The sequence below is a fragment of the Salmo trutta genome, chromosome 25 (genome assembly GCF_901001165.1).
Source record: "Salmo trutta chromosome 25, fSalTru1.1, whole genome shotgun sequence".
Taxonomy (NCBI): Eukaryota; Metazoa; Chordata; class Actinopteri; order Salmoniformes; family Salmonidae; genus Salmo; species Salmo trutta.
The window spans coordinates 1,983,387-1,999,714 of NC_042981.1; the positions used below are offsets into that span (position 1 = coordinate 1,983,387).

At 47.7% G+C, this 16,328-nt stretch overlaps 1 protein-coding gene across 1 annotated transcript; it reads left to right on the forward strand.

Annotated features, from left to right (window-relative positions):
• The first annotated feature begins 706 nt into the window (after window positions 1-706).
• Window positions 707-2,453, forward strand: LOC115161750 (mucin-2-like). Its single transcript, XM_029712538.1, has 2 exons — window positions 707-971; window positions 1,903-2,453. The coding sequence occupies exons 1-2, from the start codon at window positions 707-709 to the stop codon at window positions 2,451-2,453; spliced, it is 816 nt and encodes a 271-aa protein (XP_029568398.1).
• Window positions 2,454-16,328: the final 13,875 nt, after the last annotated feature.

Below are 16,328 nucleotides of genomic sequence, written 5' to 3' on the forward strand. Positions count from 1 at the left end.
GTGCCAGGTAACATCAGACTGGGACTGTCATGGTGCCAGGTAAAAGACTGGGACTGTCATGGTAACAGACTGGGACTGTCATGGTGCCAGGTAACAGACTGGGACTGTCATGGTGCCAGGTAACATCAGACTGGGACTGTCATGGTGCCAGGTAACATCAGACTGGGACTGTCATGGTGCCAGGTAACAGACTGGGACTGTCATGGTGCCAGGTAACAGACTGGGACTGTCATGGTGCCAGGTAACAGACTGGGACTGTCATGGTGCCAGGTAACAGACTGGGACTGTCATGGTGCCAGGTAACATCAGACTGGGACTGTCATGGTGCCAGGTAACAGACTGGGACTGTCATGGTGCCAGGTAACAGACTGGGACTGTCATGGTGCCAGGTAACATCAGGCTGGGACTGTCATGGTGCCAGGTAACATTAGGCTGGGACTGTCATGGTGCCAGGTAACAGACTGGGACTGTCATGGTGCCAGGTAACAGACTGGGACTGTCATGGTGCCAGGTAACATCAGACTGGGTCTGTCATGGTGCCAGGTAACAGACTGGGACTGTCATGGTGCCAGGTAACAGACTGGGACTGTCATGGTGCCAGGTAACAGACTGGGACTGTCATGGTGCCAGGTAACATCAGGCTGTTTGTAACAGACTTTCAGACCATTAAGGAGAGAGCAGAGAGAGAGAGGACACCACCATTGACATGCCCTCCCACAAGACAAACTCCCCCAGCACCACCCTCACCCCTACTATCCCCACCCAAAAAGGCCCATCCAGCACCACCCTCATCCCTACTATCCCCACCCAAAAAGGCACATCCAGCACCCCCCTCACCCCTACTATCCCCACCCAAAAAGGCACATCCAGCACCACCCTCACCCCTACTATCCCCACCCAAAAAGGCACATCCAGCACCTCTCTTCCCACCATAGTGGAGGACACGCCCCAGGAGGAGAGAGACCCCCTCAGTGCAGAGCAGGCTCAGGCCCTCCTCACCACCATGGATACCATGAGGGATGAGTTCACCAGACTGGAGGGGGAGGTGGTCCTCCTCACCACCATGGATACCATGAGGGATGAGTTCACCAGACTGGAGGGGGAGGTGGTCCTCCTCACCACCATGGATACCATGAGGGATGAGTTCACCAGACTGGAGGGGGAGGTGGTCCTCCTCACCACCATGGATACCATGAGGGATGAGTTCACCAGACTGGAGGGGGGAGGTGGTCCTCCTCACCACCATGGATACCATGAGGGATGAGTTCACCAGACTGGAGGGGGAGGTGGTCCTCCTCACCACCATGGATACCATGAGGGATGAGTTCACCAGACTGGAGGGGGAGGTGGTCCTCCTCACCACCATGGATACCATGAGGGATGAGTTCACCAGACTGGAGGGGGGAGGTGGTCCTCCTGAGGGAGAGCAAACATCAACCAGACATCAACACCTCAGAGGAGCTCCTAACCAAGGAGCGGACAGAGCAGGACAGGACAGAGCTGACTGATCTAACACAGGAGGTGAGAGAGCTGACTGATCAAACAAAGGAGGTGAGAGTGCTGACTGATCTAACACAGGAGGTGAGAGAGCTGACTGATCTAACACAGGAGGTGAGAAAGAGAACCTTAGGACGGGCTGCAGGAGGGAAAGAGAACCTTAGCACGGGCTGCTGGAGAGAAAGAGAACCTTAGGACAGGCTGCTGGAGAGAAAGAGAACTGTAGGACCGGCTGCAGGAGCATCTAGAGCACCACTCCATGACACAGCAGAGGAGCCCACCTCAACCTGCCTGGCCTCCCCAGCCCTGTCTGCTGCACGCTTCCACCCCTCAACCAGCCTGGCCTCCCCAGCCCTGCCTGGCCTCCCCAGCCCTGCCTGCTGCACGCTTCCACCCCTCAACCAGCCTGGCCTCCCCAGCCCTGCCTGGCCTCCCCAGCCCTGTCTGCTGCACGCTTCCACCCCTCAACCAGCCTGGCCTCCCCAGCCCCGTCTGCTGCACGCTTCCACCCCTCAACTAGCCAGGCCTCCCCAGCCCTGCCTGCTGCACGCTTCCACCCCTCAACTAGCCAGGCCTCCCCAGCCCTGCCTGCTGCACGCTTCCACCCCTCAACTAGCCTGGCCTCCCCAGCCCTGTCTGCTGCACGCTTCCACCCCTCAACTAGCCAGGCCTCCCCAGGCCTGTCTGCTGCACGCTTCCACCCCAACCCACAGAACAGCCACACCCAAGCTCCAACACCCACCAGCCCCCCACTCTACCCCCTACAGTCCATAACAGACCAGCCACACCCCAGCTCTAACACCCCAGACCAGCACCCTGGACCCCCCAGCCACGACCACAGCACCACCAACCTCAACGCCCACCACAGCCAGCGTAGCACAGACCACCCCTGCCCAGCTTTAGACCCACGCAGACAAGACCTACCCAGAAAGAAACTGCTGATGTTGATATTGTAGTACTACAGGAAGCATGGTGCAGAGGTGATTTTTACACTGGCTGTCCACTAGGTTATAGGGAGATCATCCTACCATCCACTAAATTAAAAGGAATCAGACAGGGCAGAGACTCAGGACAGGGCAGAGACTCAGGACAGGGCAGAGACTCAGGCAGGGCAGAGACTCAGGACAGGGCAGAGACTCAGGCAGGGCAGAGACTCAGGACAGGGCAGAGACTCAGGACAGGGCAGAGACTCAGGACAGGGTAGAGACTCAGGACATGGCAGAGACTCAGGACAGGGCAGAGACTCAGGACAGGGCAGAGACTCAGGACAGGGCAGAGACTCAGGCAGGGCAGAGACTCAGGACAGGGCAGAGACTCAGGCAGGGCAGAGATTCAGGACAGGGCAGAGACTCAGGACAGGGAAGAGACTCAGGCAGGGCAGAGACTCAGGACAGGGCAGAGACTCAGGACAGGGCAGAGACTCAGGCAGGGCAGAGACTCAGGACAGGGCAGAGACTCAGGACAGGGCAGAGACTCAGGACAGGGCAGAGACTCAGGACAGGGCAGAGACTCAGGCAGGGCAGAGACTCATGACAGGGCAGAGACTCAGGACAGGGCAGAGACTCAGGACAGGGCAGAGACTCAGGACAGGGCAGGGACTGTCAGGGCAGAGACTCAGGACAGGGCAGAGACTGTCAGGACCCCCCCCCCCAGGAACAACTATGACAAAGTAAAAACAAAAATGCAGTACAGCTCGTGAAGCACTGGGTCTGTACATAGTCAATGGTAGGCTGAGAGGGGACTCTTTTGGTAGGTACACCTACAGCTCATCTCTTGGCAGCAGCACTGTAGACTACTTCCTCACCGACCTAAACCCAGAGTCTCTCAGAGCCTTCACAGTCAGCCTACTGACCTCAACCCAGAGTCTCTCAGAACCTTCACAGTCAGCCCACTGACCTAAACCCAGAGTCTCTCAGAGCCTTCACAGTCAGCCCACTGACCTCAACCCAGAGTCTCCCAGAGCCTTCACAGTCAGCCCACTGACCTAAACCCAGAGTCTCTCAGAGCCTTCACAGTCAGCCCACTGACCTAAACCCAGAGTCTCTCAGAGCCTTCACAGTCAGCCCACTGACCTCAACCCAGAGTCTCTCAGAGCCTTCACAGTCAGCCCACTGACCTCAACCCAGAGTCTCTCAGAGCGTTCACAGTCAGCCCACTGACCTAAACCCAGAGTCTCTCAGAGCCTTCACAGTCAGCCCACTGACCTAAACCCAGAGTCTCTCAGAGCCTTCACAGTCAGCCCACTGACATCTCTCTCAGACCACAGTAAAATCACAGCGTATCTGAGATGAGTGGAACCCAACCATGAAGCTTCATGGCCCAATAAATGACATGGTACTAAAACAGACTTATAGATGTATGTACGGTTAAAATTGGCAACAAGCAAACAGACTTCTTCTCTCAGGGACGTGGAGTGCAACAGGGCTGCTCAATAAGTCCAACACTATTTAACATCTACATTATTCATCGACCTGGCTAAGGCTTTCGACTCTGTCAATCACCACATTCTTATTGGCAGACTCAACAGCCTTGGCTTCTGAAATGACTGCCTCGCCTGGTTCACCAACTACTTCTCTGATAGAGTTCAGTGTGTCGAATCGGAGGGCCTGTTGTCCGGACCTCTGGTAGTCTCTATGGGGGTGCCACAGGGTTCAATTCTCGGGCCGACTCTTTTCTCTGTATATATCAATGATGTCGCTCTTGCTGCTGGTGATTCTTTGATCCACCTCTATGCAGATGACACCATTCTGTCTACTTCTGGCCCTTCTTTGGACACTGTGTTAACTAACCTCCAGACAAGCTTCAATGCCATACAACTCTCCTTCCGTGGCCTCCAACTGCTTTTAAATGCAAGTAAAACTAAATGCATGCTCTTCAACCGATCGCTGCCCGCACCTGCCCGCCTGTCCAGCATCACTACTCTGGACGGTTCTGACTTAGAATATGTGGACCTACAAATACCTAGGTGCCTGGTTAGACTGTAAACTCTCCTTCCAGACTCACATCAAACATCTCCAATCCAAAGTTAAATCTAGAATCGTCTTCCTATTTAGCATCAAAGCATCTTTCACTCATGCTGCCAAACATACCCTCGTAAAACTGACCATCCTACCGATCCTCGACTTTGGCGATGTCATTTACAAAATAGCCTCCGATACACTACTCAACAAATTGGATGCAGTCTATCACAGTGCCATCCGTTTTGTCACCAAAGACTCATATACTACCCACCATTGCGACCTGTACACCAGGAACTACACATATCTAGGACTAAATATCAGCAACATAAGTAGCTTTCACACTGTAGCTCAGTTGGTAGAGCATGGTGCTTGCAATGCCAGGGTTGTGGGTTCGATTCCCACGAGGGGCCAGTATGTAAAAATGTAATAAAAATGTATGCACTCTACTGTAAGTCGCTCTGGATAAGAGCGTCTGCTAAAATGTAAAATGAGCTGAGAGACAAACCAAGAAGAGCATTCTATGCTATTAAAAGGAACATTAAATTGAAATTCCAATTAGAATCTGGCTCAAAATGTTCCAATCAGTTATAGAACCAATTGCCCTACATGGCAGTGAAGTATTTGGGTCCAATCTCTAACAATGAATTTATCAAATGGGACTAACACCCAGTTGAAATACTGCATGCAGAGTTTTGCCAGACTGTATTGCAAGTGCAAAGAAAACCTACAAATAACGCTGTAGAGCAGAACTGGGCCAAAACCCCCCCTTCTCATTCAAATAGAAAAAAGAGACATCACATTTTACCACCGTCTAAAAACAAGTGACCCCAAAACATTCCATCACACAGCTCTATAATGTCAAGAGATGAAACAAGAGAAGAGTCCCCTCAGCCAGCTGGTTCTGAGGCTCAGTTCACCAACCCAAACCAACCCCATAGAGCCTCAGGACCGCAGTCAGCCAGCTGGTTCTGAGGCTCAGTTCACCAACCCAAACCAACCCCATAGAGCCTCAGGACAGCAGTCAGCCAGCTGGTTCTGAGGCTCAGTTCACCAACCCAAACCAACCCCATAGAGCCTCAGGACAGCAGTCAGCCAGCTGGTTCTGAGGCTCAGTTCACCAACCCAAACCAACCCCATAGAGCCTCAGGACAGCAGTCAGCCAGCTGGTTCTGAGGCTCAGTTCACCAACCCAAACCAACCCCATAGAGCCTCAGGACAGCAGTCAGCCAGCTGGTTCTGAGGCTCAGTTCACTAACCCAAACCAACCCCATAGAGCGTCAGGACAGCACTCAGCCAGCTGGTTCTGAGGCTCAGTTCACCAACCCAAACCAACCCCATAGAGCCTCAGGACAGCAGTCAGCCAGCTGGTTCTGAGGCTCAGTTCACCAACCCAAACCAACCCCATAGAGCCTCAGGACAGCACTCAGCCAGCTGGTTCTGAGGCTCAGTTCACTAACCCAAACCAACCCCATAGAGCCTCAGGACAGCAGTCAGCCAGCTGGTTCTGAGGCTCAGTTCACTAACCCAAACCAACCCCATAGAGCCTCAGGACAGCACTCACAAAATCTGGCCCAACCAAATCATCACAAAGCAAAAATAAAATATATCACCTATTGGAAAGACACCACAGTGTGTACTTCAATGTTATTTGTCTCTAAACAGACAGTACATGGTGGCAGACTATCTGACCACTGTGACTGATAGAAAACTGAGGAAAACACTGACTAGGTACAGACTCAGAGAGGACAGTCTGGCTATAGAGACCGGTCATCACAGACAAACCTGGCTGTCCAGAGAGGACAGTCTGGCTATAGAGACCGGTCGTCACAGACAAACCTGGCTGCCCAGAGAGGACAGGCTGTGCTCACTCTGCTCCAGGGGAGAGGTAGAGACAGAGCTGCATTTCCTATTACACTGTGACTAAATACTCAGATCTAAGAGAATATTTATTTCCCAAAAGTACAATTCGATACAAAAGAATTTGAAACTATAAACTATAAAATGAAATATTTATTGGGTGTTAAGCCAAATATGTGTCCTCCTGCCACAACCTGAGGGACAGCCGGTGAAAAGTGCAATGTAATGTGGATAATATTTCCTGTTTTGTTTTGTCTTTCATACCATGTCATGTGTCTTCTCAGTCATGTTGACACTGGTCTACTACTATTTATTTCATGAATTATTATTCTCATTAATATTGTTTTTGTAGTTGCTGTCAATGGTCATCCCATTTCCACTACTACTATTGTTATTGCTGTTGGTCCCACCGATTTAATTTAATTAAAAATGTTATATGTACACTTTGACAATGTAAGTAATTTAACTTGCCATGTCAATAAAGTCAATTCAATTGAATGGAATTGAAATGAATTGAAATGAGAGAGAGATAAGTGGAGAGAGGGAGGGAGGGACGGAGAGGGGGATAGAAAGAGAGGGAGAGAGAGAAAGAGAGAGAGAGAGAGGGAGAGAGGGAGAGAGGGAGAGGGGTAGAAAGAAGGATGAAAGAGAGGGAGAGAGAAAGATAAAGAGAGAGAGGGAGAGAGAGAGGGAGAGAGAGAAAGATAAAGAGATAAAGAGAGAGAGGGAGAGAGAGAAAGATAAAGAGAGAGAGATAAAGAGAGAGAGGGAGAGAGCGAGAGGGGTAGAAAGAAGGATGAAAGAGAGGGAGAGAGAGAAAGATAAAGAGAGAGAGGGAGAGAGAGAGGGAGAGAGCGAGAGGGGTAGAAAGAAGGATGAAAGAGAGGGAGAGAGAAAGATAAGGAGAGAGAGATAGGAAGAGAGAGATAAAGACAAAGGGAGGGAGGGAGGGAGGGAGGGAGGGAGGGAGGGAGGGAGAGGGGGATAGAAAGAGAGAGAGAAAGATAAAGAGAGAGAGATAAAGAGAGAGAGGGAGAGAGCGAGAGGGGTAGAAAGAAGGATGAAAGAGAGGGAGAGAGAAAGATAAGGAGAGAGAGATAGGAAGAGAGAGATAAAGACAAAGGGAGGGAGGGAGGGAGGGAGGGAGGGAGGGAGGGAGGGAGGGAGGGAGAAAAACATTTTTGGCAACAACAAATTCAATCCCTTTTAGACAACTTCCTGGACAAAACATCCACTGTAATAGTGAAGGTGTAAACTTGGCAGTAGAAAATGTATTTTTGACCTCTCAGCTTCCGTATCAATTTTTTTTAAATCACAGAAAACCAAAGAAAATTCACAACAATGACAAATGGTTTGATGAAGAATGCAAAAATATAAGAAAGAAATTGAGAAAACCTGTCCAACCAAAAACACAGACACCCAGAAAACCTGAGTCTAAGCCTTCACTATGGTGAATCACTAAAACAATACAGAAATACCCTATGAAAAAAAGAAGGAACAGTCACGACCTGACCATAGTAAGATGTGATTTTCTATGGTAGAGCAGGTCAGGGCGTGACAGGGGGTGTTTTGTTTTTTTCTATGTTTTCTATTTCTTTGTTTAAGTTCTAGTTGTTCTATTTCTATGTTGTTGTTTTTTTGGGTTGATCTCCAATTGGAGGCAGCTGGTCCTCGTTGCCTCTAATTGGAGATCATATTTAAGTAGGGGTTTTTCTTCCTGGGTTTTGTGGGTGATTATATATTTGGAGTAGTGTTTGTTTCTCTCTGCGTCACGGTTTGTTGTTTTTTCATATTCAGTTATTTATGTTTTGCAAAGTTTCACGGATTTAATAAAATGTGGAACTACAACCACGCTCCTTTCAACAGCCGTGACAAGAACAGCCCGTCTGAAACCAGCTCAATGTAATTGAAGCATCCATAGACTAACCACTTCTGGGAAAATGGAAAACACTAAACAACAACATGAAGAGTTATCTATCCAGAACAGAGATGTGTGGAGAAACCACTTCTCCAATCTTTTTGGCTCTATAACACAGAACAAACAGCAAAAACATATAACATGATCAAATACAAATCTTAGAATCAACTATTAAAGACTACCAGAACCCACTGGATTCTCCAATTACATTGAATAAACTACAGGACAAAATACAAACCCTCCAACCCAAAAAGGCCTGTGGTGTTGATGGTATTCTCAAGAAATTGATAAAATATACAGACCACAGATTCCAATTGGCTAAACTAAAACTCTTTAACATCATCCTCAGCTCTGGCATCTTCCCCAATATTTGGAACCAAGGACTGATCACACCAATTCACAAAAATGGAGACAAATTTGACCCCATTATAACTACCGTGGGATTTGCGTCAACAGCAACCTTGGGAAAATCATCTGCATTATCATTAACAGCAGACTCGTACATTTCTCCAGTTAAAACAATGTACTGAGCAAATGTCAAATTGGCTTTTATACCAAATTACCGTATGACAGACCACGTATTCACCCTGCACACCATAATTGACAAACAAACAAACCAAAACAAAGGCAAAGTATTTTCATGCTTTGTTGATTTCCAAAAAAGCTTTTGACTCAATTTGGCATGAAGGTCTGCTGTACAAATTGATGGAAAGTGGTGATGGGGGAAAAACATACGACACTGTAAAATCCATGTACACAAACAACAAGTGTGCGGTTAAAATTGGCAAAAAACACCCACATTTCTTCCCACAGGGCCGTGGGGTGAAACAGGGATGCAGCTTAAGCCCCACCCTCTTCAACATATATATCAATGAATTGGCGAGGGCACTAGAACAGTCTGCAGCACCCGGCCTCACCCTACTAGAATCTGAAGTCAAATGTCTACTGTTTGCTGATGATCTGGTGCTTCTGTCCCCAACCAAGGAGGGCCTACAGCAGCACCTAGATCTTCTGCATAGATACTGTCAGACCTGGACCCTGACAGACCTGGGCCCTGTCAGATCTGGGCCCTGTCAGACCTGGGCCCTGACAGATCTGGGCCCTGACAGACCTGGGCCCTGACAGACCTGGGCCCTGTTAGACCTGGGCCCTGACAGACCTGGGCCCTGACAGACCTGGGCCCTGACAGACCTGGGCCCTGACAGACCTGGGCCCTGTCAGAACTGGGCCCTGACAGACCTGGGCCCTGACAGACCTGGGCCCTGACAGACCTGGGCCCTGACAGACCTGGACCCTGACAGACCTGGGCCCTGACAGACCTGGACCCTGACAGATCTGGGCCCTGACAGACCTGGGCCCTGACAGTAAATCTCAGCAAGACAAAAATAATGGTGTAACAAAAAAGGTCCAGTCGCCAAGAACGCAAATGCAAATTCCATCTAGACACCGTTGCCCTAGAGCACCAACAACCACCTAAAAGGAAGCGATTCCCAAACCTTCCATAACAAAGCCATCACCTACAGAGAGATGAACCTGGAGAAGAGTCCCCTAAGCAAGCTGGTCCTGGGGCTCTGTTCACAAACACAAACAGACCCCACAGAGCCATTACCTACAGAGAGATGAACCTGGAGAAGAGTCCCCTAAGCAAGCTGGTCCTGGGGCTCTGTTCACAAACACAAACAGACCCCACAGAGCCCCAGGACAGCAACACAATTAGACCCAACCAAATCATGAGAAAACAAAAAGGTAATTACTTGACACATTGGAAAGAATTAACAAAAAAACAGAGTAAACTAGAAAGCTATTTGGCCCTAAACAGAGAGTACACAGTGGCAGAATACCTGACCACTGTGACTAACCCAAACTTAAGGAAAGCTTTGACTATGTACAGACTCAGTGAGCATAGCCTTGCTATTGAGAAAGGCCGCCGTAGGCAGATCTGGCTTTCAAGAGAAGACAGACTATGTGCACACTGCCCACAAAATGAGTTGGAAACTGAGCTGCACTTCCTAACCTCCTGCCAAATGTATGACCATATTAGAGACACATATTTCCCTCAGATTACACAGATCCACAAAGAATTAGAAAATAAACCCGATTTTGATAAACTCCTATATCTACTGGGTGAAATACCACAGTGTGCCATCACAGCAGCAAGATTTGTGACCTGTTGCCACAAGAAAAGGGCAACCAGTGAAGAACAAACACCATTGTAAATACAACCCATATTTATTTATTTTCCATTTTGTACTTTAACTATTTGCATATCGTTACAACACTGTATATAGACATAATATGACATTTGAAATGTCTTTATTCTTTTGGAACTTTTGTGAGTGTAATGTTTACTGTTCATTTATATTGTTTATTTCACTTTTGTATATTATCTACTTCACTTGTTTTGGAAATGTAAACATATGTTTCACATGCCAATAATGTCCTTAAATTGAAATTGATTTGAATTGAATTGAAAGAGAGGGAGAGAGGGAGAGAGGGAGAGAGGGAGAGAGGGGAGAGAGGGAGGGGGAAAGAGAGAGAAAGAGAGAGAGAGAGAAAGGGAGGGAGTGAGAGAAGGGGGAGATAAAGGGTGAGAGACTTGGGAGAGAGAGTGAGAAAGAGAGGGACAGAGAGAGGAAGAGAGAGGGAGGGATATAAAGAGAGGGAGAGAGAGAGAGAGAGATAGGGAGAGAAAGAGAGGGGGGAGAGAGAGATTGGGAGAGAGAGCGAGGGAGAGAGAAATAGGGAGAGAGAAATAGGGAGAGAGAGAGCGAGGTAGAGAAAAATAAGGCGGGAGAGCGACAGAGGGTTATAAAGAGAGAGAAATAGGGGGTAGAGAGAGAGAGTGAGAGAGAGAAAGAGACAGAGCTATAGAAAGAGAGAGAAAATTAAATATATATGTTGTGTGATAAACTTTCAAAATGAAAAGAGGTTTTCCAATGTAACTTTCTTTTCCAACAGAGAGAGAGAGTCACAGAGATAAATATCTGGAAGTGATCTAGTCTATTAACGAAACATCACTTTTCCATCTGATCCCACCCCCTACTGACGCTAGGACAAGAGGTTTGCTGGGTTCCCCTTCCACTCCTGCTCTGCTCTCAGCAGACCAATCCATCACTGGAGGCCCTCTCTGGCCTCTTGTTCATCCCTATTGATCTTCCTCTCAGCAGACCTGTTCTTGCCCCATTGAAAACCACTGAAGGCAGGCTGACACATTGAGGACAGCTGAGAACTACTCACCTGCAAACGCACTCACCCCATCGACCCCCCCAAACCCCTTAAACGCAGCCCAGCATCTCCCTTATCACTCTCTCTCTCTCTCTCTCTCGTTCTCTCTCTCTCCCTTTGTCTATCTCTTGTTCCCTTTTCACGGTCCCTCTCCACTTTCACACACTCTCTTTTCTCTCTCCCCTCTCTCTCCTGCTCACTCATTCACTGGGTGTTATGCCCAACCCCAAACACACCTGGGCAGCCTGTCCCTGTCTCTCCTTTCTCTCCTCTTTCTCCCCTCTCTCTCCACTCTCTCTCACGTCTCTCTGCTCTCTCTCCTTTCTCTCCCCTGTCTCACCTCTGTCTCCTCTCTGTCTCCCCTCTCTCCGCTCTGTCTCTACTCTGTCTCCTGTCTGTCTGTCCTCTCTCGCTTCTCTCTCTCCCATTTGTCTCTCAACTGTCCCCCCTCTTTCTCCCCCCACTGTCTCCCCTCTGTCAACACCCTCTAGGTGAGTAAGGTTGGGACGGTACTGTCAGGAAGCACAAAGGCCACTGCATTCTTCTGCTCACAGCGTGTAAGGTGTTCGAATAAACATCTCACATCATTAAAGCATCATTACAGTCATATCAAACCGTCAGAAAGGTTCAGAGACAGTAAGAGTAGGGAGTGAACCTGTTGCAATAGAAACACACCAGTCATGTTTTCTTCTTCTCCTCCTTCTCCTCCTCCATCTTCTTCTTCTTCTTCTTCTTGTTGTTGTTGTTCTTCTTCTCCTCCTCCTTCTTCTTCTTCTTCTTCTTCTTGTTGTTGTTCTTCTTCTTCTTCTCCTCCTTCTTCTTCTTCTTCTTCTTGTTGTTGTTCTTCTTCTTCTCCTCCTCCTTCTTCTTCTTCTTCTTCTTCCGTGCAGAGAAGATTTAACCAAAGAAGCATTCACAGTGACCGCTGATAATAAATCAAAGGCATTCTTTAATAATAAAAAAAAAATCAAGATTAATAATTAATTTGCCAAAGAACAGAGTTTAGGAGGAAGGTAACAAGTAGGTACATGTAACTAAACAAGATACAATGAAGGCAAAATAATGACTCTCAAAGTGCAGTGTAGTGGTGTAGTGGTGTAGTGGTGTAGTGGTATAGTGGTGTAGTGGTATTGTGGTGTATTAGTATAGTGGTACAGTGTAGTGGTATAGTGTAGTGGTATAGTGGTGTAGTGGTGTAGTGGTGTAGTGGTATTGTGGTGTAGTGGTATTGTGGTGTAGTGGTGTAGTGGTATAGTGGTATAGTGGTATAGTGGTATAGTGGTATAGTGGTGTAGTGGTGTAGTGGTATAGTGGTATAGTGGTATAGTGGTGTAGTGGTGTAGTGGTATAGTGGTGTAGTGGAGTAGTGGTATTGTGGTGTAGTGGTATTGTGGTGTAGTGGTGTAGTGGTATAGTGGTATAGTGGTGTAGTGGTATAGTGGTATAGTGGTGTAGTGGTGTAGTGGTATAGTGGTGTAGTGGTGTAGTGGTATAGTGGTGTAGTGGTATAGTGGTGTAGTGGTATAGTGGTGTAGTGGAGTAGTGGTATAGTGGTATAGTGGTGTAGTGGTGTAGTGGTATAGTGGTATAGTGGTGTAGTGGTGTAGTGGTGTAGTGGAGTAGTGGTATTGTGGTGTAGTGGTGTAGTGGTGTAGTGGTATAGTGGTATAGTGGTATAGTGGTGTAGTGGTGTAGTGGTGTAGTGGAGTAGTGGTATTGTGGTGTAGTGGTGTAGTGGTGTAGTGGTATAGTGGTATAGTGGTGTAGTGGAGTAGTGTATTGTGGTGTAGTGGTGTAGTGGTATAGTGGTAGTGGTGTAGTGGTGTAGTGGTATAGTGGTATAGTGGTGTAGTGGTATAGTGGTGTAGTGGTGTAGTGGTATAGTGGTGTAGTGGTGTAGTGGTATAGTGGTGTAGTGGAGTAGTGGTATTGTGGTGTAGTGGTATTGTGGTGTAGTGGTGTAGTGGTATAGTGGTATAGTGGTATAGTGGTGTAGTGGTATAGTGGTATAGTGGTGTAGTGGTGTAGTGGTATAGTGGTATAGTGGTGTAGTGGTATAGTGGTGTAGTGGTATAGTGGTATAGTGGTATAGTGTAGTGGTATAGTGGTATAGTGGTATAGTGGTATAGTGGTGTAGTGGTGTAGTGTATAGTGGTATAGTGGTATAGTGGTATAGTGGTATAGTGGTATAGTGTATAGTGTAGGGGTGTAGTGGAGTAGTGGTATAGTGGTATAGTGTAGTTGTATTGTAGTGGTGTAGTGCTATAGTGGTGTAGTGTAGTGGTATAGTGGTGTAGTGGGGTAGTAGTATAGTGGTGTAGTGGTGTAGTGGTGTAGTGGTATAGTGGTGTAGTGGTATAGTGGTGTAGTGGTATAGTGGTGTAGTGGTGTAGTGGTGTGGTGGTGTAGTGGTATAGTGGTGTAGTGTATAGTGGTGTAGTGGTGTAGTGGTATAGTGGTGTAGTGGTGTAGTGGTGTAGTGGTGTAGTGGTATAGTGGTGTAGTGGTATAGTGGTATAGTGGTGTAGTGGTATAGTGGTGTAGTGGTGTAGTGGTATGGTGGTATAGTGGTGTAGTGGTGTAGTGGTGTAGTGGTATAGTGGTGTAGTGGTATGGTGGTATAGTGGTGTAGTGGTGTAGTGTAGTGGCGTAGTTGTATTGTAGTGGTGTAGTGGTATAGTGGTGTAGTGTAGTGGTGTAGTTGTATTGTAGTGGTGTAGTGGTATAGTGGTGTAGTGTAGTGGTGTAGTTGTATTGTAGTGGTGTAGTGCTATAGTGGTGTAGTGGTGTAGTGGTGTGGTGGTGTGGTGTTGTAGTGGTGTAGTGGTGTAGTGTTGTAGTGGTATAGTGGTGTAGTGGTGTAGTGGTGTGGTGGTATAGTGGTGTAGTGGTGTAGTGGTGTGGTGGTATAGTGGTATAGTGGTATAGTGGTGTGGTGGTGTGGTGGTGTGGTAGTGTGGTGGTATAGTGGTGTAGTGGTGTAGTGGTGTAGTGCTATAGTGCTATAGTGGTATAGTGGTGTAGTGGTGTAGTGGTGTAGTGGTATAGTGGTATAGTGGTGTAGTGGTGTAGTGGTGTAGTGGTGTAGTGGTATAGTGGTGTAGTGGTATAGTGGTGTAGTGGTGTAGTGGTGTAGTGGTGTAGTGGTATAGTGGTATAGTGGTGTAGAGGTATAGTGGTTTAGTGGTGTAGTGGTGTAGTGGTGTAGTGGTATAGTGGTGTAGTGGTATAGTGGTATAGTGGTGTAGTGTGTAGTGGTGTGGTGTAGTGGTGTGGTGTAGTGGTGTAGTGTAGTGGTGTAGTGGTGTAGTGGTGTAGAGGTGTAGTGGTGTAGTGGTATAGTGGTATAGTGGTATAGTGGTGTAGTGGTGTAGTGGTATAGTGGTGTAGTGGTATAGTGGTGTAGTGGTGTAGTGGTGTAGTGGTATAGTGGTATAGTGGTATAGTGGTGTAGTGGTGTAGTGGTGTAGTGGTGTGGTGTAGTGGTGTAGTGGTATAGTGGTGTAGTGTAGTGGTGTAGTGGTGTAGTGGTGTTGTGGTGTAGTGGTATAGTGGTGTAGTGGTGTGGTGGTGTAGTGGTATAGTGGTGTAGTGGTGTAGTGGTGTAGTGGTATAGTGGTGTAGTGGTATAGTGGTGTAGTGGTGTAGTGGTGTAGTGGTATAGTGGTGTAGTGGTATAGTGGTGTAGTGGTGTAGTGGTGTAGTGGTGTAGTGGTATAGTGGTATAGTGGTGTAGAGGTATAGTGGTTTAGTGGTGTAGTGGTGTAGTGGTGTAGTGGTATAGTGGTGTAGTGGTATAGTGGTATAGTGGTGTAGTGGTGTAGTGGTGTGGTGTAGTGGTGTGGTGTAGTGGTGTAGTGTAGTGGTGTAGTGGTGTAGTGGTGTAGAGGTGTAGTGGTGTAGTGGTATAGTGGTATAGTGGTATAGTGGTGTAGTGGTGTAGTGGTATAGTGGTGTAGTGGTATAGTGGTGTAGTGGTGTAGTGGTGTAGTGGTATAGTGGTATAGTGGTATAGTGGTGTAGTGGTGTAGTGGTGTAGTGGTGTGGTGTAGTGGTGTAGTGGTATAGTGGTGTAGTGTAGTGGTGTAGTGGTGTAGTGGTGTTGTGGTGTAGTGGTATAGTGGTGTAGTGGTGTGGTGGTGTAGTGGTATAGTGGTATAGTGGTGTAGTGGTATAGTGGTGTAGTGGTATAGTGGTATAGTGGTGTAGTGGTATAGTGGTGTAGTGGTGTGGTGGTGTAGTGGTATAGTGGTATAGTGGTGTAGTGGTGTAGTGTGTTGTGTAGTGGTGTAGTAGTGGTGTAGTGTAGTGGTGTAGTGGTGTAGTGGTGTAGTGGTGTAGTGGTAGTGGTGTAGTGGTGTAGTGGTGTAGTGGAGTAGTGGTATAGTGTAGTGGTATTGTAGTGGTGTAGTTGTATTGTAGTGGTGTAGTGCTATAGTGGTATAGTGGTGTAGTGTAGTGGTGTAGTGGTATAGTGGTATAGTGGTGTAGTGGTGTAGTGGTGTGTAGTGGTATAGTGGTATAGTGGTGTAGTGGTATAGTGGTGTAGTGTAGTGGTGTAGTGGTGTAGTGGTGTGGTGGTGTAGTGGTATAGTGGTATAGTGGTGTAGTGGTGTGGTGGTGTAGTGGTGTAGTGGTGTAGTGGTATAGTGGTATAGTGGTGTAGTGGTATAGTGGTGTAGTGGTATAGTGGTGTAGTGGTGTGGTGCTATAGTGCTATAGTGGTGTAGTGGTATAGTGGTGTAGTGGTGTAGTGGTGTAGTGGTATAGTGGTGTAGTGGTGTAGTGGTGTAGTGGTGTAGTGGTATAGTGGTGTAGTGGTGTAGTGGTATAGTGGTGTGGTGGTATAGTGGTATAGTGGTGTAGTGGTG

Coding starts and splice junctions, on each gene's coding strand:
- LOC115161750 (XM_029712538.1), top strand. CDS start 707: ATGCCCTCCCACAAGACAAACTCCCCCAGCACCACCCTCACCCCTACT. Junction 972..1,902: donor GGAGGAGAGAGACCCCCTCA/GTGCAGAGCAGG, acceptor CCCCTCAACCAG/CCTGGCCTCCCCAGCCCTGC.